The sequence below is a fragment of the Macadamia integrifolia genome, chromosome 5 (assembly GCF_013358625.1).
Source record: "Macadamia integrifolia cultivar HAES 741 chromosome 5, SCU_Mint_v3, whole genome shotgun sequence".
Classification (NCBI taxonomy): Eukaryota; Viridiplantae; Streptophyta; class Magnoliopsida; order Proteales; family Proteaceae; genus Macadamia; species Macadamia integrifolia.
In genome coordinates, this window is record NC_056561.1 from 42,546,338 (window position 1) to 42,568,933 (window position 22,596).

The window sequence follows — 22,596 nt, forward strand, 5'->3', positions numbered from 1 at the left end:
GGGGGTGTGGTTGGGGACCAAAGTAGAATGGAGTGTTTGAGCTAGCTGCAATGTATATCATTTGAAACCAAGTAGATTGAGCCCCTTAACTAATCAGAAGAAAACTTACTGGGTGCAGATCCCAGTTGAAGAGCTTCAGTGGGTTTTGGTATGTTGAGAATCCTTAGACGATTCTGAGCCAAATTTACTAGCCAAGAAGGCTAGAACTATTGGGCACCTGCTTTCCTATAAAATAAGTATACAGAATATTCCTTTAAAGTCTATAATTACATGACAGAAAATCCAGAAAGTTAAACAGGTGTTTTCAACTCTAACGAAGCATTTAGAAGTGACAATCATAACACACAAAAGTCCATCCCGTAGATGATTATTATCAGTCTGTTAGCTCTGCCCCAATTCAACCATGTTGCCTTATTGGCGGGCGGACATGCACCAGTTAGTATTAATGTTTGTCTTCCTGGAAAAACTGTATTCTCATATTCAATTCTCTAAAAATTCGAGTCAATTCTAGCTCCATTTTTTGATACACCTGAGATTTGCATAGAATCTATATTGGCCTACACCTCATCCTGGCCAATCTTACTGCAAAACTTGATGTTCTGATTTGGACTCGGTTTAAGGGTTGCACATACTTGTATTTAATGTATCCAATAATGGATGTGCATGTACGTTATTCTCACTCTTTTCTGTTTTTTTTTGGGGGTGAAACCAGGGTTGTGTCCGTGCTTGCAGAGGGGATGATGATGTGGGCAACGATCACTGAAGGCCTTCACATTGCTCGCAATGTTCATCACAATCTCGATTATCAATGCCCCACAGCCAAGACAGGTCTTTTTGGTGGTTCTGCCTTTCTGGCCCTTGACGCTTCATTATTCTGGTTGATTTGCCAAATGTTGACACTCAATGCGAGAGCTGACTACCTAGAGCAAGAAGACCCCAAAGGTGATTACGGCCAGGTCCTTGCAACTGAATATGATGCAAGGGCCAAGCCCTAAAACTCCTAGATGCTTTTGAGTATCTTGCTGCTTTGGTTGATCATGTATGGAGTCATCATTTTCCATTTTCAGTCTCTACTGTAAATATGAATGTCAATCTAGGTCTGTTGCTCGTTCTTATGTTTCTGATATTTAATAGCAATAATGAACAGTGTGTAGGTTTCTCCTTGAAATAGTGTGCCCCCTAAATCATGAATGTTATCAAACCTGATTTATACAATAAAAATCAGGCCAAAATATTATCTATTTTTTGTGCACCAACTTGTACCATTTCAAATTGAAAACTAAAATTCCTTCATGTATGTCCATGCATTTGTGTATTTTTCAGTCGTTCATGTATTTGTATGTGCCTTCTTGGGTCTTTTTAAAGATCCGTTTTGCCACTTGGCTTACTCCTATTGGGTTAAAATTTAACATGTAACAAGGGACCTTGAGATATATCTTTCCACAATGTTTCAGCATCTTGCTTGCCATGTGTGGCAGAGTAGTTAATTCTTCTCTATGCAGGGTAGGAATTCCCCATCCTAAGATCTAATGACTTTAGTTTTGGTAAATCATACCCTTCCAGCCATTTTCCTGCTGCCTTGCACGGCCTTACCTTTCCTTTACTATTCCCCACATCCCCATTCCTTCCCCCCTCCACTCCCAACCCTCTTCTTGCTCCCCCCCCCCCCCCGGGGGGGGCGCCCCCTCTGCTACTGTTTGATGTCATTTCTGTACAGAGCCTATGCTGAAGTAGGTTGCTGATATGAATCTCCATTGAGGAATAATCTGAGGAAACCTGGCATAATGTAACATCCACATGATAATGATTATCCACTCGATTTATCCGCAGAAATCTCAGCTAGCTCTGTATCTGACTGGAATATGTTGCTTGTTGGTTGGATTCTCTCTGAAATCTCCACACCCAGATGTGGTAAAAGGGGCTTTAAAGAATGCGTGGAGCTCTCTACCCTTAACCCCCTTTCAATTTTGAGTTCTTCCATTGTTTCAAAGCACCTCCTCACCTTTGTTTATAGAGAGTTTACATCTTGCATGGACAGGTATGCAGATGATCTTTTGAATAGTGCCTTTTCCCTTTCTAAGATGAAATATGTTATAATGTCCACCTGCGTACCCTATCCCCAAAGGAAGATGGTGAGCTCTGGCTTCTTACCCAGATGTGTCTCTACTCCTGCACCTGTTGAGCAGGAACTGTTACTGCTCTCAATGTTCCATTCATCTACTGAAATGAGAGATAAAAAGTCTCAGATACTCTTGAGAGTCGCCCCATGCAATCACGGTTCTTAGGATATTGAATCGGCTGCGATCGATCCCGATTCAATACGGACGACCCTAGAATAATTTAGTTTTCAGATATGAGAATTGATTCTAAGGTTTTTTGTGATTGATTCTTTAAACTTCTACGACCGTTCAATTTAAAAAATGTACAGGCATTGTGTGCACAAAGAGAATTGCACAATTAAAAATTGGAGAGGATCTGGATCCTCCAGTTCATTCTAAAGAACTCATCTTGGCACATGACATTGGCATATGGGCCTCAGTTTTGTAAAGGATGCGTTTCAATGTGAGGGAGAGTATTTAAGTGGGCGTTGTCAATCCATATCATATCCCTCTTATCAATGGTTGGAATTGTTACATCATTATTCGTTTGCATCTGTGCTTGATGCATTTTGCACTTAGCGAAAGGTGAAATTTTATCATTATTGATGCTTTCATGTATGTTTTTATTGGTTTCCGCACATGGCCACATTGCCTTATAGGGTACCCTTTTCCTTAATTGACGGGAGATGGATAGACACACCACCATGTATGGTAAACTAACAGGGTGCGACACCAATGGGATAAGAGACAAAGCTTCATACATAAGGGGTAGAGGGTCAGTTCAAAGAGGGGGAGGGGGTGGGAGAGATATACGAAGCATACGAAGCGCGGACACTAGCTTGCCTTACACGGTCGCTGTACTGGTCTTTCTCCTTAATTGATATGCAATGGATCCCTAAGCAACTGGGCAGATATAGGACACTAGCTTGTACTTTTTTCTTTTCTTCTCTTGGCTACTAAACACAAGAGATGCAACTACCAAACATTGTGACATCTTCCATATGAGGAAGGCTACCAGACAAAACGGTAAGGATTTTTCTTTTTTTCGGTAGAATATGGACTCTCCATTTAAGAATGAGGAAATGAAAGTACGAATGGAGGCTGCAGATAATCTCTGAGATATAAATTTTTTCTTTTGAAAATTTTGCATCATAGGCTTCCTACTGCTGAGATTGATGAGATTGCAAAATGAATTGACTTTCGGTTTCAAAATTTACACATTAACTTATGCAGATAAACATTCTCCGTAACCTAGAATTGTAATTTTTTGGAAGCAATTAATTATCATTATTTTCTAAGGTTATGTTTGGAAGACAAGAAAAGAAAGCATTCAAAAAAATTTGGGTTCGATGAGAGAGAAACGTAAAAATTTATTATGTAATTGTGATTTCTGTTTTATTGCGTTCTGTACTGTTTGATGTGGTTTTAGTGCCATGATCAAACAAAGTTACAGTAATAGAACTAAAGATCCATCAACTGAAACCTCCATAAGAGAAAATATCACCCAAAGATATCAAACTATACCATAAAACTTGAACTATATATATATATATATATATTTTTGGAATGAGACTAGTGGTTCCGGTTCCATCCGATACTTAACCGGTATTTTAGGTATTAGTCTTGTTGAAAGTCTCATCCTAGATCCGTTTGGTCCCATTTATTATTCAGTACCAAAATCAGATCCTAATACCCGTCCCGTTTGGGATGTTCCCAATTCTGGTCCTAAACTGACACCCTTATTATGAGCTAACTAAAAGTAGCTAATTATAGTGGAGTTTCTATTGTGTTTTTTATCGCGATCCTCCCTCTTTGGGTTCTCTTAAAATTTTTAGGGAAAAAGAATGTTGCCTAAGACATAGAATGTAAGAAAAAAGAATGTTGCCTAATCAGACATGGCTCTTGTACCTAGACATAGAAGTGCCTGCAATTTCCTTTCCACCATTCATGGTTATGCCCTTGCATGGGTTTTCATTGATCCGGCGGCCCTAGAGCAATCTCTTGCCCAACCTTTTGGAGAGAATGCTTTCTGTCTAAGAGTGTAGGGGATGCACCAAAATGCGAGCCAATGGGGATACACCCGAAAGAATCAATCAACAGAGTGGAAATTTTCACCTTTTAGGGGGATGAGGTGGTCATTTCATCTATCTCTATGTCTAGGTGCAACCCTTATAATTTCACGCAGAAAATATTCTCTTTTTCTCTTCGGGAGGAATTCTTACGCCTGTACATAGGACTGACAGGACACAGAGCCTAAGAGGGATACAGTGGTCATTGCGTGAACTCTTGCGCCTATATATATAGGACTGACAGGAGTGAGAGCCTCCAGAGGGGCACGCCCTATGAGACAATTTTTGTTACCAAAAACTGAGACTAAATCCCAATACAGAATGATAGAAAATTACCTTTCCATTTCGTATATTCTGCTTCATTTATAGCAACGAGCCAACGACTACCTAACAACCACCAGTGACCAGTGACCACTGAGGCAGTGACGAGTACACTTCTATTAAGTTCAGAGCGTAACATTCAACAACCTTATTAATTGCTTCCCCTCCTCCCCCCATCCCCTCTCTCTCTCTCTCTGAGATATTCATAAATACTATAAGTAACAGTAGAACTAAGCTGAAGTTCCCAATTCTCACCCAAGCAAGAAAGTGGGAATAGGAAAGCCAAAACAAGAGTAGAATCAACCATCGGTAGAAGATGATGAAGACGATGACTCTTCTCCTCAGCTTCCTTCTGGTCTTTTCAGTCTTTCAAATTCAATACACCAACTCAGCATCAGTGGAACAACAGTGCAACGCCGAGGTTACGAAGGTGTCTCCCTGCCTTGACTACGCCACAGGGAAGGCGGCGTCTCCCACCGACCAGTGTTGCAGCGCCGTGAGCGAAATCAGGACCAACAACCCTGTTTGCCTCTGTTACGTCATTCAACAAACACATGATGGTCAAGCCCAAATTAAGCAGCTTGGCCTTCAGGAAGCTAAGTTGCTTCAGATACCCACCGCTTGCAAGTTGGCTAATACTAGTTTCAGTGACTGTCCAAGTAATTATATATAAAACCCTTTCAACCTTCCTTTGTTTTATTCCTTTTTCCTCCCTTGATTTCTTTTCCTTTCTGAAGATTTCACTTGGTTTCTACTTTTTAATTCTAATCTAACTTGCTTGTGCCCAAAACTCCAAAACTCCAAACTGACCAATTGCTCATATCATGAAACTATGTAACTGTGCATGGCATGGACATGAAAATAGATGAAGATGATAGGTTTGGTAGAGTTGGAACTTAAGTAACTTCTACCTACTTGAGAAGGGAAGAAGGGTCAAGGCTATGGAACAAACCCTAATGGCCTAATCCTTCTTTGATCCATGGTCATATTTCAACTTTCAAGTCTTTTCTCTTTGACTTGTAGAAGTTGGGGTATGATGTCTTGTATTTTCTCACTTGCATTTGTGGGCTAATTTCGAGGGGCATCATAAGGCCTAAGATCTAGAAGGACCGATTTAATTACTGGGCCTCGATGAATTGGCCAAGTCCATAGTTGGGAGGAATTGTTTTTAGGGCTACATGGGTATTTTGGTAATATTTGTTCAAGAGATTCACTTTATATTTGTAGTGAAAACGGTTTTCTCACCTGAGAAAGGTTCTCAGATGTGAGTACAAGCGGTTGTAACCATATTCTCCCATATTTTCTATTTGATAGTAAAATAGATATCATATCCCTAGAATGTAGGCAATCTTATTGAATTACGCAAATGTTTTCATTGTGTGATTGTTTGCTTGCGATTTCGATATATATTTTTTCCTTATATCATTCTTAAGTTTTCATCTTCAGCAATATTTCCATGTTTCTTTAATTAGTTATTGTAGTTACCTGTTCTAACTAGTAGTGTCATTTATTGACCAAAAGTAATTACTTATGTTTGGACAGAGCTCTTAAGTCTATCACCCAACTCTCCAGATGCAGCAATCTTTACAAATTCTTCATCAGCAGGTTGATCTTCTACTCCTGTTTTTCATTGAAAGCATTTAATGATCCATGAAATGTAAAACCCTGAAGGAGAATCCTTGTGTTGGATTGCAGCAACTTCCAATTCAACGGCTACAGCAAGTGAGGACTCCAAATCCAACGGATTTAAGCATGGAACCCATGTTGCAGGTCCTACTGCCATCAACATTGTTGTGGCTATCTTCATCTCTGTTTTCCCAACAGGTCTCTCCTCCCTGCTGCTATGTGGAGGAGCATGAAGCTGCACCTAATCACCTATCTTATGATAATTTTCTCTTCAAGAAACCAGTTTTTTTTTTTTGGGTAAATAAAAAACCAGAAAATTTAGAACTAGGAATGTGTATGAGTCAGATATTTGAACTGATTTTTGTGTTGATTTTCACAAATCTATTCGAATTTTTTTCCTAATTACATGAATTCTCTTAAATAAAATGGAAGAATCCCCAACATACCACTTGTGGGATTTAAGATTTTTATCGGGAAATTTTTTTTTTTCTTTTGTAAAATGGAACGAAACTGGGAAGACGGAACTCCAAAATGGAGTTCCGTCAAATCTCGTTTTTTCAGTTTTTTTTTTCACTTTTTGTTTCAAAAAAACAGAAACGGACCATAAGTGCACCAAACAGATTCTGTTTTTTCGTTCCAATAGAACGAAAAAACTCCAGAAACGTTTTTTTAGAACGATACCAAACGGGCCCTAAAATCCGATTCTTCGCTATATTCTTGCTTCAAAATGGTTAATGAAAGGCAAAGCCTATCAGCAGCACTTTGGGCTGTTGATGGGTCAGCCCTCAAGTAGTTCCCTAATTTACATTTAAACTGATAGGCCTAAGGATAATTGGGCCAAATTTTAGCTCAGCTTTGAAGAGGGTTTAAGCTTGGGCTTAGTTTGGTTCAAATAAATTCCCACTAGGTACTGACCCTTAACTGAGCCAAATGGTACATATACTCAACCCCGACCCGGCCCATCTTGGCCCAACATCGCTCTAGTTTTTCTTATACAGAAATGGGTTGGGCCTGGGCTCAGATTCGACCTGCCAAAGTTGCCACCCACAGCCAAAGAACCCAAACGATCAGCTTAGCTTAACACGTACACGAATTCCAAAAGATGATAGGAAAGAGAGTAAGGGTGTTAATTGGTTCGGTTTTGGTGTGTACGGTGTGATTTGATTTGGTTCACATTTATTTAGTTGAAATTAAAATCGCACCATTTACTAAACAGTTGCACTTTTTAAAACCGCAATCATTTAGTAAATAGTTTTAGTTCCACGATTTTTAAACAGTGTTGGTTTCACAGTTTTAAATGGTTTTAATCGCGGTTTATTCTATACGGTTTCTAAACGGGTAGTAATCGGTTTGCTTATTTATTCACATGCTTACTAAAATTTGCTTTTGTTGATAAATGTTTCAATCTTGTATCAAATTAAATGAGACATCGAACAAGCAAGGATTTTACTACAGAACTACATGATAGGAGTAAATTATTGAATAGACGGTTGGACAACCTCTATGGTTCTTAATTCTTCCCTATATCAAACCATTATGTTTTGTTAAAATAACTAAATATTTAATCATTATATGGATTAATCGGATCAGTTTTGACGGTTTAAGTGGTTCGATTTTCACAGTGTCAATTTGGTTTGAAACCATTGGGTTAAACGATTAAAATTGACCCGACCCATTTACTAAAGGTTTTGCGGTTTCGATATAAACGGCTTGATTCAATTTCGGTTTCAAATTCACATCCTTAAGAGAGAGGTAGAGTGTGTAAAGTAGGGTCATTTATCGTATCTGTGTATTGGACAATACATATACCAATACGGATCGGTGGTGTCCATATTTGTTGAGGGAAAATGATCTGATCAATACCATTATTTTGATCCCTAAGTATGGTTCTAGGTATTGTAATGGCATCAGTGAAGAGATACCCCAATGTTCATCTTTAGAGGGGCATGGTGGTCATTATGTCTCCCTTATATCTGTAGTGCAGGGGTCAATCTTTATCTTTTTTTGTTATATACTTCGAATCAACCCGATATAATCCGATACAGCTGATCCGTATCAGTATATCGATATTAAAATGGGTACTTGATACTGTAGAAGATTCCATTTTCCATCATCATGATTATGATCATAATCATAAATGATTATGGGTCATTGAAAGTAACCCATTTTACCTTGGTTGGGCCAACTACATCACGCCCTCTTCTTTCTTCCCAAGAAGGAGAAGGGAATGATTACACACCGCATCCCCTTGGTTTCGACAAATCATAATCATTAAAATCTTAATCTCCACCTTCTTTCATTAATCCTTCCTTCCACTAAACACCCCCTTCTTGTAATCATCAATCATCATTACTCATCAGCACTCCAAATGACCAAAGTGCCCTCTCTTTTTCCTCTATACCCTTCCTTCATGTTGCTTTAGGATGATACGTCCACGTAATGTATTATTTTGCCTGAATCAAGCCAAGTCAGACCATTCTACCCCTAATAAAAATATTGATATTATTAGGATCTCACACGCTGTTCAACTTGTTTATGTAATCAATCATCATAGGTTAGGTATGGTCTAGGGGTGTCAATTTCAGGCCCGATCAAATTTGACTATTTAAATCTCAAACAAGTCTAGTTTGATTAATAAACGTGTTTGGTTCAAGTTTGGCCCATTTAAAATGGGTCATTCCCGATGCAAGGGTGGAACCTAATGAGCGTACGGCCAAGATTGACCGATTACTGGCTTGATACCTTGAAAGCCTGATTAGAGACTTTTTCTTTAGCTTGACATATTTAAAGCCTAGATTAGAGACAAAAGGCTAATTAGCCTACTTAAGAACTGTATAGCCTGATTTAGGACATTGATTATTTATAAAGAGAACCATGCCTAGCATATGTGGTTTGATTACTTAAATGAGCCAATCACGGTTCAAGGTCCTAAAGTGCTCAAGCTTGATTAGGCCTGATTGAGACCGCTAACCAATTAACACCCCTTGATACGATTTATAAATGATGACTCAAATGCCAATCTTTAATTGAACTAAACAAGCCTTAAATAAGCTACTAAACCATTTATAAATGGTGAGTTAGATAACAATCTTTAATCAAACTAAACAAGCCTGAAGAAGCAACGAAATCATTTATCTCTAAACAATAGACCGTTGGTATTAATTGAACATCATTAAATGGGATCTTCGCTTGAGCCCGACACGTTTATAAGTAGTTGGTATCGATATTTGGGGTTTTCTCTCCACCTTCATTTGAAATCATGAGATTTATATAACCACACGTGGACGACAGATCAGGACAGAAAAAGAAAATTCCAATTTCCTTTTACAGGGGAGGGAATGAGGAGGGGATCAGGGGAATCAAACACCCAAACGTGCGGTTGACGTTTCCTTCACTGAAAGGCCGCTGCTTCCCTCCCTCCCTCATAATCATTTCATGTAATCCAAACTTTAAAAAAGGAGAGAAGCCGAGAAACTGAGAAAGATTTCAAAGTGTGTTACCATTTTCTGTCAATAATGTAACCTTCTGGCATCAGGTCAGTAAAGAACGTCATTAGGTGATACTGACCAATGGATTGGGATCATGTGGATATTCCGGTGAGTCAGTACGTTGGATGAAGGAAAAGTCTGACTTATTTTAAAGTTTCGATTCTTTGACGATTCAAATCTCGAGAGCAAAAAGACGGACAATGGTTGCAGAATGGGACCCGCCTAGGTGTTGAGATTGACTGATTGATTGTCCTACTTGACCACATGATCCACGGAATTGACGATTTGGATTGGAGTCTTTTCTTTTCAACAAAGGTATATCCTGTACATCCTATAATTACAATCTAACCATTGACCACTATTTTTAGACTTCAAGACCAGACTCTCAAGTATCATCATTGTCTTTACTCTTTAGAAAGAGAAAAAAACGAAAAAAGAGACGGGCCGTGGAGTTGAGTGGTCCGATACTCCGATCACGGTTTGATCGACCAGTCTAATAGTCAATTTCAGAGATTGGAACAGAGGAGTGGTATTTTTGGAATTCCGAGAACAATTAAACCATATATCGGTAAATCGCATAAATATTATCAGATAGAGAGAATTCATCATGGGATCCACATATTTAGAGCTAGAGAGAAAAATGATAACAAAATCCATGTGAGAGGGAAATCACACAGATGTTTAGAAGGAAATTTTCTCTTAAGCCCTCTCATTGGACTGATACTCGGCCCTTGATTTGGATGTCCATGCATACAATCTTATTGGCTCTCATACTTACGTAGAGGTTACGCAATCTGATAGCAAATTCTTTTACTAATCTTTATAAAAAAAGCTTAAGACAAGTGAGAGGAAACTCTCTCTCTCTTATCTATCATTGTTGTCTTGTTCTTATTAAATTTAATAAATATATACTCTTGAAATCTTAGAATATCCAGATTTGTCAACAAGATTCCTCTATGTGTGAGGGGTGTCATGAAGTTGTTTATAAAATCAATCAAAAACCAATTAAAACTGAATGAATTATTAATTGATTTTGATTTCAACGCATATGTTTTTTTTCTGAGAGTTCCCTTTATGCCTAGAGGCCCTAGACAAAGGGGGTGTGCGTCCCCTGAGAGGGGCAAAGTGATCATTTCATGCCCCCAAATTTCCGAGGGGTAAGGGGAGCTCTGGCAGAAAACTTTATCCTTCATGTCTAGTACGTATTGAATTAAATCGAAACCAAACCTATTTATCCAACTCCAAGAAAAAATTGATCGTCCGTGGGTTAAGTACCTTTTCAACTTCAAATTTGAACCACTTTTGGGTTGCGGGTGATTTGATAAGATGTATACGAGCCTACTGCAATTCGTGTAGACCTATTACTACGGGGCGCTAATAGCAGCTAGATTGGAGTCGGGGCGGCATTCATCTATACTAATCATGCATTCTCGTGTGTGCCTAAAAGGTGGACCCAAATCTTCACCCCCCGGTCCCACCCCTCGTGCAACGAAATGATGGCTCTCTCTCTCTCTCTTTTTTCATTTTTATTTTTAGCAAGGGTATCTCCGTAAATATCAACGAATACAATGCCCAAATTAAGGATTGGCCAATTATGCAATTATTACGGAGGTCTTGCTGACGTGGTAAAAGGTGAGTGGGAGAATGAACTAATGAGTAATGAAGAGAGAGAGAGTAAGCTTGAAAGGAAGAAAAAGGTTGGGAAATTGGAGAAAGAGGAGGAAGGGTAGTCGGGGCATGGAGGAGCTGGCCATGCTGCGGCAGCTAATCGGAGAGTTTCAGGAGCTCTGTGAACTCCATGGTTCTTCACTTCCTTATAATCTTCATCGTCACCCCCACCATCGTCTCCATCCAACCCTACATGAACAACTAATTCAACAACATCAGCGACTACAACTGCAGAGGTTTCTCTCTCTTCTCTAGTTTCACGCATTCTGTCTTCAATGCTCTATAGTTTCGTGTTTCCCTTTTTTTTTTCGTCTGTCTGTTCTTTAGATCGCAAGGATTTTTAATATTTTCTTGTTGCGAATGACGGAGAATTGTTTTCTTCGCGAACAATTTCCGTTTTCGTTTTCAGATTTCTAAATTGGTTGCTTCGGGTTATCTTACTCCCCCACTCCCTTTCTTCGCCTCTTTGGTATTCGGATTTCTGTGCTGTTGGTGTTTCCTTACTGCTCTCTTACTCTTAGGCAGATTGCTTGACAATTGTTTCTCTTTTGGTGTATTTTCGTCTCTTCCTCTTCTCCCCCTTCTCCCTATATATCCCTTATTATTTGGTGATAAAATGTTTTGTGAGCTAATGGCGGCATTGATTGGCGTTCATCCTTCTTATCTTCTAGTTGCAATGTTGTCGTTCTGCTGAAGTTCGTCAGTGTGGAAATATGTGTGTTTGTTGATTGTTCTTTCTTCCCGCCTCTCCTTTTGTAGTTTGGCTTTGTTTGATGAGTATTTTGATGTGGCAGATGAAAGATTAGGTCACTCTTCAATTGTTAAATCCCCCCCCCCTCCCTTATTGTTATCTAATTAACTGAGCATATTAATCCTTTTGAATTACCATCTTATATCTCTGATTTTGAAGCTATAAATATTTGTGTATGTAGTGTTTGACTGTAGGTTAAGAGTATTTGAATTCAGCGTTTAAAGAAGGGGGGAGGGGGGGAGGTGGGTGACTGAGCTTTCAAGTCTTATTTTCTATTGTAGCCAAAACCCAGTACTATTGCCGTTATGTTGTTCCCAACACATTCCAGAAATTTATTAGTTAGGACATAAGAGTTCTATAGTTCATGGCCTCATGAGACTTGCTTGAACATCCTTAGCATTGGCCTGCGGTTCATTGACCAAAAGTTGTATACTCTTTGACTAGTAATGGGTTTAGCTGCCAAGTGATTGGGAACATGCATCATGGGAAAGAGAACCATGGAAATAATCCTCCAATAGTTCAATGTTGTATATTAGCTTTCTCTTGACCCTAAACAGCCATGGTCTACTGAATTTTCAACATTGTTCATTGTTTGTAATTGCTACTTTTTTCCCACTTGGTGAGTTAAGATGGTTGCACTTATTGAACAGAGCACGGTGATTTACTCATAGGTGTTACAGAAAATGTCAGTGTCCCCCAGTTTCCCAGTTTGTTGATTTATTGGGTTTGGATTTAGGTTTGGGCTTTGTAATTTAAAATCTTAAAAAAATCCAGTTAGTTCAAGGTAGGCTTCTTTTGGTTTGGCTTCATTCATTATACTGCATAAAGTGGATGCTAGATGAACTAGTTTTTGCCTGCCTTCAAGCTAAATCTTGACAGTTGTGCCCATGTCTACTCCTTGAAAGGCTGAAGGAGTAATCCCTTGTATTGAAAGGAAAGAATCACTGAGATTGTGGACCAATCACCATCCCCCTTTTGTAGTGTTTTCCACATTTTCTCTCTGTTGAAGGTGTTAAAAGGTCAACATTTGTTCTTGCAGAATAACTTTATGAAAAGCTACTAAACTAGAGGAAGTTGTTGTGAACTTCAGCTTGAGTAAGGAAGATTTCTTGAATATGAAGAACTGTAATATAACAACAACAACAACAACAACAACAACAACAACAACATAGCCTTATCCCAACTAAATGGGGTTGAACTAGAGTACATAAATAGGGTCTATATTAACTGAATTAGAATTATACCATGTGTTCGCCATGTATAGAGAAGGAACATGTTATGGAGATCATGCTAGTGAAAGAGTTTGCCGGTTTATTATACTCCATACAAGGATTTTCATTGTGTCCTCACTCATATTTAAATTCCAATGTTGTAGCACCACCACCATTAAGGAGTGCAATCATCTTCCTTAATCATACTTCCATCGCTGCTCTAGAACAGGAAACTTGAGATGCACTGGTGCAGATTGAAGTCTCTTAAAGGAGGAGCTGAACAGTCCCGGTTCAAGATTGTCATAAATGATTCAAAATCCATATCTGTTAATTGTGGGTGATATCCCTCCTAAATAGCATGTATTTTATATTTTACTGTAGTATTGCATTTTCCCCCCTCCAAATAACTGCCCCTTAATTAAACCTATTCTATACCAGCCATTATAGGGCTTTATCTTCTTCTCTTTAGGTTTTCGATACAAGGATGCATGATAATGTGGTGCAGTTTCTAATCCTGCAACTAATGGGCTCAAACATCTAAAATAAGCACTCCCAAAAAATAGTTACAGCCAAAATTGCAAAAATCTAGAAATAGGAAACTAGCCAGTGGAGGAAAAACCTTATTTGGTCAATATGTTTCGGTGTGAAGTGGGCTTATTATAGTGGAAATAAGTTTTGGTTGAGTTCAATATATATTGGGCTTTTGGTCTAAGGGGTTTATATTGTAATGGGCCTCTTTAATGAGTCTAAAATACGTGTGATGCAGAATCACGGCTGAACAGGGTTGACCTTCCGGGCAATCTCGATCAAGACGAACCAGGTCCAATTGGATTTTTGGGATCAGTAGGATATTTTAGGATTTACTTTACAAGGAAATATTGATTTATTTTAATGGGGAAGATATGTAATATTTTATTTTGGGTTATTTTGGGGATAGCTATTAGACAAGTAGAATTTTCCAATTTTAGTTTTATTATGTTTCTATTTTATTAGTCTAAGATTCTAGGAAGTAATTAGAAGTCTCTACTTCAGTTTTAGATTTTAATTAGGTAAGTTTTAATTTCAGTTTATTATATAAAGGCATGTAACCCATGTTATTGGGAAGATTTTGAGAATGAATTGAGCTGAATGTTTTGGTGCCGGGTATGGTAAAAGACTAGGTCATGTGACCTCTTTCCTCCTCCCTTTGTGAGATATCTTCTCTTCTTCCCCTGCAACTCTGAGTTCTCTCAGGGATTTCTTTCCTTTCCCTATCGGCCCTCCATCAAGTGGTATCAGAGCCGAAGGATCCATCCTTCTTCCGCCATCTCTCTTTTGTTTCCATTTTCTCTTTCCCATCATTAATCTGCCGGACAGTTCCAACAATGAAAAAAAAAAAAAAAAAAAAGGAAAAAAGAAAAGAAAAACATACAACTTCCTCTTTCCATTTCCACAACCTCTCACCCCATTATTTCTACCATGTGGCCCCTTCAATCAAACCCTCCTCTCTTCTTAGTTTTCCATCGGCAGCTAAAAAAAAAATCCTCGAAACAAAACCCAATCATCCCCTTTCCCTTCTTTTGATTGAAACCTTTGGAGTTTGAGCTTAGCCATCTCTTCCAGTGTGTTGTGTCCTTGTCTTTCGCTTTATGGCAGCAAAGGATGCGCCTGTTCAGGGATGTTGAAAGCAGCGTGGTAGATCGACACGGTTATTTAATACGAGGAGCAACAAGAAAGCATTTGTCAATTCTCTTCAATCAGTACAATAGTGCTTTTTGGCAAGAAGTACTAAACCGCTTCCTGTCTTTTATAGACAAAATCTATCTTCTCTTGGAGCTAGCTAGCATTCGAGTTCTTGCTACCAAAAAAGGAGGATACAATTAGTGCCACTATCTTCTATCCAAGCGATGACTATCCTTTTTGCTGTGCCAAATCCCCTTGTCCAAATGGAAGGTCCTTAATCAAATCATACGCCTTTTCTCCTTTGCATCACTCATCATCCTCGATTTGCTCTCTCAGTCTCCCCAGATTTGGGAATGGTTCTTTCTGCCGTGAACTGCCAAAGTGGTTGGTCTGCGACCACCCTCATTTTCTGTAAGTGAGAGCACTGCCCGAACTCCATTCGTGAGGGCCACCTGTGCTACCAATCCATCTAAATAAGGTCTTCTCCCGTGTTCTTCCCTGTTCCTACGGTCTTGACCTGCAAAGTGACTTCCAAAAGCTCCCACCATGACAAAAAAGCTCCCAATAGGCCAAGTAGCCACAACTATTATAATTAAGTAAGACGGAACTCTAGATGGGATTCACACGCAGATTTCTATTTGTTATTTACCCTACGTGCCTGCCCGTAGGGGACCCCTCTTCTAGGGTTCTGACAGCAAGCAAAAGAAAAAAAGAAGAAAGAAGAGAGAGAGAGAGAGAGAGAGAGTGGAAAAACATTCATACCGGATTCGAAGATCTCCCACGAGTCTCCTCCCTCTGTCGCAGCTGCCTTTTATCGCCTCTTGGCCTTCCGACGGAGCCCTTGTCATGCCTCTGTCTTCCCTGAATTCTTGTTGCTGTCCAACCACCAGCAGGAGTTGGCTCCACAACCTTCCCTTGTTTTGTCTCCAAGGAGTTCTCTATGTCGATGATTGAATTCCGCCTCCTACTTTCTATTTATTTTCTTCTTCCCTTATTTATCCCATCTTTTTTGAATTATTATCTTTTACCCATATTTTATTTTATCTTCCAAGTTTACCCCTCCCATCCCATACGTGACATGATCTTGGGAGTTTGTTATTCAAATTTCCAAATTACAGTTCTTCCATCTCATCATAAACTTCAGTTTATTTACTGTTTTGCCACTTCTTTTATTTGAGCCTTTCATTATTGCCATGGATCCCTTTGTGTTCAAATTTTGAGTGTGGCTGTTAAATGGAAAACTTTGTCATTTGTTAATTGATGAGAGACAACACGACAATTTCGTCTCACGATTTGTGGTGGATATGTTGTCAAAGACCAGTCAAATTTGTCTTGAATATGATGTATTCGTTAAATTCTCTGTTTCTCATTATTATAATGATACTTTTTGGGAAGTGTTTGACTCTCCTCAATGTATCATTAAATTGAGTCGAGGTTGGTTGGATTAACGAGACGACATCCTTGAGCATGACAACAATGTGTGTACCCTCCAGGCTTACCACATGCGTAAAAAATTTACTTTTCATGATTGGTTTGAGTCAAAGATAGTGATACCACCAGTACAACCACAAGACGAACCAAATGTCTCAACACAAGTGGAAGACCATCCTACTGTGGAACAAGTGATGACAACCCAAAGTGTGAGAAAATCGTGATCAAGTAATGAAGGACATCAATGCAGTGCCAGTTGTTCACCATCATGAGTTCGTTCTTCCTCATGATTTTTCGTACTTGAATGCACCTCCACAGCTTCACATCTTGGGTTTTGTCCGCGATGCAGACAACGACCAATTCGCCCTAGCTTATGAGTTTTTATTCTTATCATTCTTTAAAACTTGTGGACGAGTTTTTCACATTATCGGGGGAGTTGATGTAGATCAAGGCTGAACTGGGTTGACCCTTCGGGAAATCTCGACCGAGACGAACCAGGCCTAATTGGACTTTTGGGATCAGTAGGATATTTTAGGATTTACTTTGGAAATATTGAGTTATTTTAATTGGGAGGATTTGTAATATTTTATTTTGGGTTATTTTGGGGATAGCAATTAGGTAAGTAGAATTTTCCAATTTTAGTTTTATTGTGTTTCTATTTTGTTAGTCTAAGATTTTAGGAAGTGATTAGAAACCTCTATTTCAGTTTTAGATTTTAATTAGGGAAGTTTTAATTTTAGTTTATTATATAAAGGTATATAACCTAAGTTATTGGGCAAATTTTGAGAATTAATTGAGTTGAATGTTTTGGTGCCGGGTATGGTGCAAGATACGAATTAAGGGAAAAATGGAGAGATTATAGATCAATACAGGGTGATCTGGATCGAAATCATATCAGAATCAGCCGACACTAATTCCAAGAGTGATTCAAGTATCTTACACCATGGATCAGATTGTTTCTAATGCGCTGGTCCACAGGGTATGTGATAAATCCTCTACGGCGGCTGCACGAGACAATGAGGGTCTCAACTGTCAGATAAACCTCGGCATGTGTTGGGATGCATGCCAAGGTCCATCCCATGGCTAGGATCCTCAACCACCTTTGGATGTCATCACATGACGAAATCAAGTAGCAAATCTTTGAATTCAACTAGCATATGTTCTTGCACAAAAATCCTCTGCAGGGAGACAGTGAGTGACAGTGTGAACATCCAATGGCTAGGGTGCTTGCCAGAGTCTTTTTTTTTTTGTTGCTAGATCCTCACTGCGCATAATTTTGTAGAACATGAGAACATAAATACAAACACACATTTACACAATGCACATAAAGCTTAATGTGGTTCAACAAGATTGTTTCCATCCACGGTGATATGAGATCTACTCTATAATCATGGAGAATAGGATTAGAGTTGTCATAACACCTCTGTCAAATTGATTACAGAGAGAAAATCCTCGCTACAAATTTATAGTGAAACCCTATATAAGTAAGTTACCGAAATACCCATATAACCCTAAACAAATGCAATTGCAAACAGTAGAATAAAAGACATCATACCCCGAAACAAATTTATTCAATAAAATTTTAATAAAATAGACGTGTACATACTGTAAAGGGTTTGTCTAGTTGTAACCTAGGTAGGTTACAAAAGGCATGTAACCCACTTTTAGTTACCTAAAAAGTCTTATACTGTGAAAGAAATGATTGGTTCAAGAAGATTCAAAAAGTAATTTCATGTGTTTATATTCCCAATAAAAACTTAAAAGCTGCTGCACCACTTTTTATGACAAAGTGTTTAAAAAGGGTAGAAATGTAATTTTATCCTCAAATAGATCCATCACTACGTTTGGAATCTCAAATCTCAATTCTTTGTCTCTCTAAAGTCCAACATGGGATTGAAAAAAAAAAATAAAAAATATACTAACTGTTGGGTGATTGGGTCTATTGCTTTGAGTAAGGGTGTCCATTTCTAGTCCAAGCGGGTTGGACTAATCAAGAGAAACGTGAAACGAACCTTTATCGATTTCTCCCCCTTTGTGCGATATCTTCTCTTCCTTTCTTGCAATTCTGAGTTCACTCAGGGATTTATTCCCTTTCCGTATTGGCCCTCCATTGTAGGAGTTTGGGAAACAAGATTTACTTTATTATTTATTGATTTGGAGTCCTAGTTAGAATAGGAGTTCTTTTAACCCTATTACACAATAACAACAATCATAACCTTATCCCAACTAAATGGGTTCGGCTACATGGATCCAAAATAGGAGTAAGAATATAAAGAAGCAACGCAAGTAAAGTAAGATGGGGTAAAAAGTAGGTGAAAGTAGAAGTCATAGCATCACAAGAACATCCCCTACAAGGGGTCGGCCACCTGGGTACTTGTCCTCCACAAAACTCTATAGCCCTTCCATTTGCATATATTTTCTTACCACTCCATCAATAGTCATTTTGGGCTTGCCTCTAGCTCTTCAGGCTCTATCCAATTGAATCTGGTTACTCTTCCTCACTGGGGCATCCATAGGTCTCTGTTGGACATAGCCATACCATATCAACCGGCTCTCGCGGAGCTTGTCTTGGATAGGGGCGACTCCCACATCACCTCTAATGCGATCATTCCTTACTCTATCTCTCCTAGTCTTGTCACACAACATTCTCAGCATCCTCATCTCCGCAACACTCATTTTATTCAAATTATTCTTCTTGACTACCCAACACTGCTCCATAAGTCATAGCTGGTTGTATAACTGTCTGATAGAATTTTTTGTTGAGTTTGATAAAAATAGCTTTCAGTTTTTCTGAAGTTTTGCTCCTGTGGATTTAGTAGTGTGGTGGTCTAAGCCTTATTTTTTATCTATCTATCCATCCCTGTTTCCTCAATTTTCTGGTTTTTTCTCTTTTTCAAGTCTCTCTCTTATTGCTAACCTGTTTTGGTTCAAATCTGAATTATAAGTTTCAGATATCCTATTCTCTGAAGTTCTGTTGCTGCTTCTTAGGAATCATAATCGGCATTGGGGTGTTCTAGTTCTGCTATTAGTTTTCCTGGTTGCACTGGGATTTCTCCATAACTCCATATTCTATTGTCAGAATTTCTTCATATTCTGTAGTGATTTCTCCACAACTTCATATTCTATTGTCAGAATTTCTTCAAATTCTGTAGACCTACGAATAGAATATAGTCATGGACCACTCATTCTCTCAACTGGAATTTTGGACTATTCTGATTATTCCGCTTTGAGTTACTAGGTTCCCCCCCCCCCATATTCTAGTTATATTACGCTATTCTGTATTCTGTTCTGAAGTAGTCTCTGCTAGACTACTATTCTGGTTGGGAGATTCGTTTACATTGTACGGCTTCTCTTTAGATTAGGTTTTATGCTAAAACTGTTCAGCAATTATAAATGGATTTAGATATGGGTATTCTATTAGTTGGACACATGGAATTGGGAACAAACTAGTTCCTTTTCCAAAATGAATGTAAATTTACTTTGAAAGAAAAACAGTATATGCCTTCTGGTAGTACTATGAGATTTAGTTGACATTTGCATCAACTAGTATATCATTTTACAGTTTCTAAGATTTCATGGGGTTGAAATTCGATTTTTCAGTTGAACAAAATAATGTTGGAAAACAGATTGTTTACTTGCATGTCATTGGCCTATATTAACGTTTCTTCTACGTATTTTCTTCTTCCCCTTTAGTTGGATCATAATGCTTTATTAGTTGAGGAAATTACTTTGCAACAATTTTTTATGTAAATGTTGTCTCTTCACAGATGGTGTTTCCTCGATTTCAATAACAGTACCATTGATGATGGTTATTACAATCTTGTAATGAGGGGAGCAAAGTCGAGCAATTTCAAGATGGTGGAAAATTGTAAGCCTCCACCCACCAAGAAGTCTAGAAGAGAGCGTAGTTCAAATGAGATAATGGAAGAGCATATCTGGAAGGAATTCCCTGAGGACCTTTTTGAAGCTGTAATTGCAAGACTCCCTATTGCTATATTCTTCCAGTTTCGTTCTGTTTGCCGGAAATGGAATTCCTTACTGTCTTCCAATAGTTTCTCTCAACATTGTGCTGAAGTTCCTCAAAGCCATCCCTGGTTCTACACCATAACTCATGAGAATGAATATGCCCACAGTGGAGCCGTGTATGACCCGTCCTTGAAGAAATGGCACCATCCACCCATTCCTTCATTGATGGCAAATATAATCATCTTCCCAGTTGCTTCGGTGGGTGGTCTAGTCTGTTTTCTTGATATTGGTAACATGAACTTTTATGTGTGCAACCCTTTGACTCAGTCATTCAAAAAATTGCCACCAAGGTCTGTCAGGGTCTGGTCTCGTGTGGCAGTGGGGATGACTCTTAATGGGTCATCAACTGACAAGGGGTACAAAATACTCTGGGTTGGATATAATGGCGAATACGAGGTCTATGATTCTGTCAAGAACACTTGGACCCATCCGGGAAGCATGCCCACAAACATCAAACTACCCCTTTCGCTAAACTTTCAGTCCCAATCCATCTCAGTTGATGGTACTCTATACTTTATGTGTGCTGAGCCGGAAGGGATTGTGTCCTATGATATGGCCACTGGGGTTTGGAAGCAGTTTACTATACCATCCCCACCACATCTGGCGGACCATGCTATTGCACAGTGTGGCGGCCGGATCATGCTTGTGGGGTTGCTGAGTAAAAATGCAGCAACATGTGTGTGTATATGGGAGTTGCAGAAGATGACGCTCTTGTGGAAGGAGGTTGACAGAATGCCAAATATATGGTGCTTGGATTTTTATGGAAAGCACGTGAGGATGGCTTGCTTGGGTAACAAGGGTTTGCTCATGCTGTCATTAAGGTTGGGACAGAAGAATCGCTTGGTTACTTACAATATCTTGAACAGGGAGTGGAAGAGGGTTCCTGGGTGCATGTTCCCTCGTGGAAGGAAGCGATGGATTGCAAGTGGCACCGCGTTCCACCCTTGTCCAACAGCAGTGGCCTAATCTGTGTTTTCTTCTTGTTTCTGGATAATGACGATAAGGTATGGTCTTCTGAGTCTAGTTTAGATTTTATGCACTTGCCTTTCAAGATGTTGCTGAAATTGTTAATTATCATTTTGATCAAAGATGTCATGGCAGTGCCATTGATTCTTAATCAAGCTCATGTTTTCCTTGTTCAAACAGGAAAATGTTTTCTTTGTTTAAACAGGAAAACTATTTGGTGGCTTAAAGACCGTTGGATGGAGAACTTTCCATGTTTATCATAGACTAAGATGCCGACATTTTTATTCAGTCCAGTTGGGTGCTGAGTTGCTTGCAGGGGGATAAGGCATAGGCTGCAGTAGAGACCTTCGTATGATAATCTTAGTTTTAGTATGGAAGAGACGCAAACTTTATCTTAAGCCTTGTATTATATGCCCCTTTTGAGTCTTTGGAAACTTGGTGACTACCTTAGGCATGGCAGCCCCCTCTGGAGTTGGGGTTTTGATGGAGTGAAATTTCCCCGTCCTGTCCCTTTAGCAAAGGCTTGACTGGGTTTCATATCAGATTGTGATTGTCGCTTGAACATGTGGCAGGTTTAAGTTTTGATAATAACCAACTTAAAATATTGTCCTCTTACACCTACTTTTACTTGCCTCGGTGATTTGCTGTACCATCTTTACTTTCTGGTCATACATGTTCTTGTTCTTGCCCCGTTCCATTCTATTCATATGTAGGGGTAGGTTTGGATAATTTGGGCTAGCCAAATTCCATTTTCTACCTCCCCCTGCAACCATTCTCGGGCATTGGTGTTTAAGGGAATCGGAATTGAATCATAAATAGTCGATTCGAATCCACCTAAACTGGATTGACCAATCTGGCAAATCTGGAAACTTAAGATGGATTACATGTTGAAGCTTTGGGTGAAGCTTCCGAAAGAACTGAGAAGGAGAGGGAGAGGTAGTGCCGGAGGGGGAGGGGAGGAGAGCTGGAGAGATCTGAGCTTGTCGTAGCTTGCTTTCTGGTGTACGTTCACCATGGATTTGAGTTGTCTCAGCTCCAACTAGCCCAAGTTGCCGTCCTCGGACAGACCTGTCTCCACACTTCTCTCTCAGACCAAGACCAGCAATGCATGCCTCTTTGAGCTTTCTCTGCTAACCCTTCATGCCCCTACAACTCTTGGAACATTGAGGAAGACATCCCGTATAGAAATCGCTAGGCAGGTGAGTTCCCTACTGAGCCTTACTATCTTCCTGACCCAAACACATTCTAGAGAATAGGAAGCTAATAATCTGCAATTTC

The 22,596-nt window shown here is 39.2% G+C and overlaps 3 protein-coding genes across 3 annotated transcripts in view; all 3 read left to right on the forward strand.

Annotated features, from left to right (window-relative positions):
* Nucleotides 1–1,297, forward strand: part of LOC122078611 — a 5,605-nt gene extending 4,308 nt beyond the window's left edge. Inside the window, exon 4 of the mRNA XM_042644669.1 lies at nucleotides 713–1,297. Coding sequence (XP_042500603.1) covers nucleotides 713–995 — 283 coding nt within the window. The 3' untranslated portion in view covers nucleotides 996–1,297. The remainder of the gene's footprint in view (nucleotides 1–712) is intronic.
* A 3,418-nt stretch (nucleotides 1,298–4,715) lies between these two features.
* LOC122078996 (non-specific lipid transfer protein GPI-anchored 1-like) lies at nucleotides 4,716–6,520 on the forward strand. The gene is made up of 3 exons (XM_042645203.1): nucleotides 4,716–5,148; nucleotides 6,032–6,094; nucleotides 6,185–6,520. Exons 1-3 carry the CDS (start codon nucleotides 4,806–4,808, stop codon nucleotides 6,346–6,348), a joined length of 570 nt encoding a protein of 189 aa, XP_042501137.1. The 5' UTR covers nucleotides 4,716–4,805; the 3' UTR covers nucleotides 6,349–6,520.
* Nucleotides 6,521–11,283: 4,763 nt separating this feature from the next.
* On the forward strand, nucleotides 11,284–21,939 carry LOC122079323 (F-box only protein 6-like). The gene is made up of 3 exons (XM_042645698.1): nucleotides 11,284–11,507; nucleotides 20,094–21,356; nucleotides 21,499–21,939. Exons 1-2 carry the CDS (start codon nucleotides 11,341–11,343, stop codon nucleotides 21,316–21,318), a joined length of 1,392 nt encoding a protein of 463 aa, XP_042501632.1. The 5' UTR covers nucleotides 11,284–11,340; the 3' UTR covers nucleotides 21,319–21,356; nucleotides 21,499–21,939.
* The last annotated feature ends 657 nt before the right edge of the window (nucleotides 21,940–22,596 follow it).

Excerpts from the sequence above, each read along its gene's own strand:
- LOC122078996 (XM_042645203.1), top strand. The coding sequence starts at position 4,806 with ATGATGAAGACGATGACTCTTCTCCTCAGCTTCCTTCTGGTCTTTTCA. Across the intron at positions 5,149-6,031 it reads TAGTTTCAGTGACTGTCCAA|AGCTCTTAAGTCTATCACCC; the intron begins GTAATTATATAT and ends ATGTTTGGACAG. Across the intron at positions 6,095-6,184 it reads TACAAATTCTTCATCAGCAG|CAACTTCCAATTCAACGGCT; the intron begins GTTGATCTTCTA and ends GTTGGATTGCAG.
- LOC122079323 (XM_042645698.1), top strand. The coding sequence starts at position 11,341 with ATGGAGGAGCTGGCCATGCTGCGGCAGCTAATCGGAGAGTTTCAGGAG. Across the intron at positions 11,508-20,093 it reads CAGCGACTACAACTGCAGAG|ATGGTGTTTCCTCGATTTCA; the intron begins GTTTCTCTCTCT and ends GTCTCTTCACAG.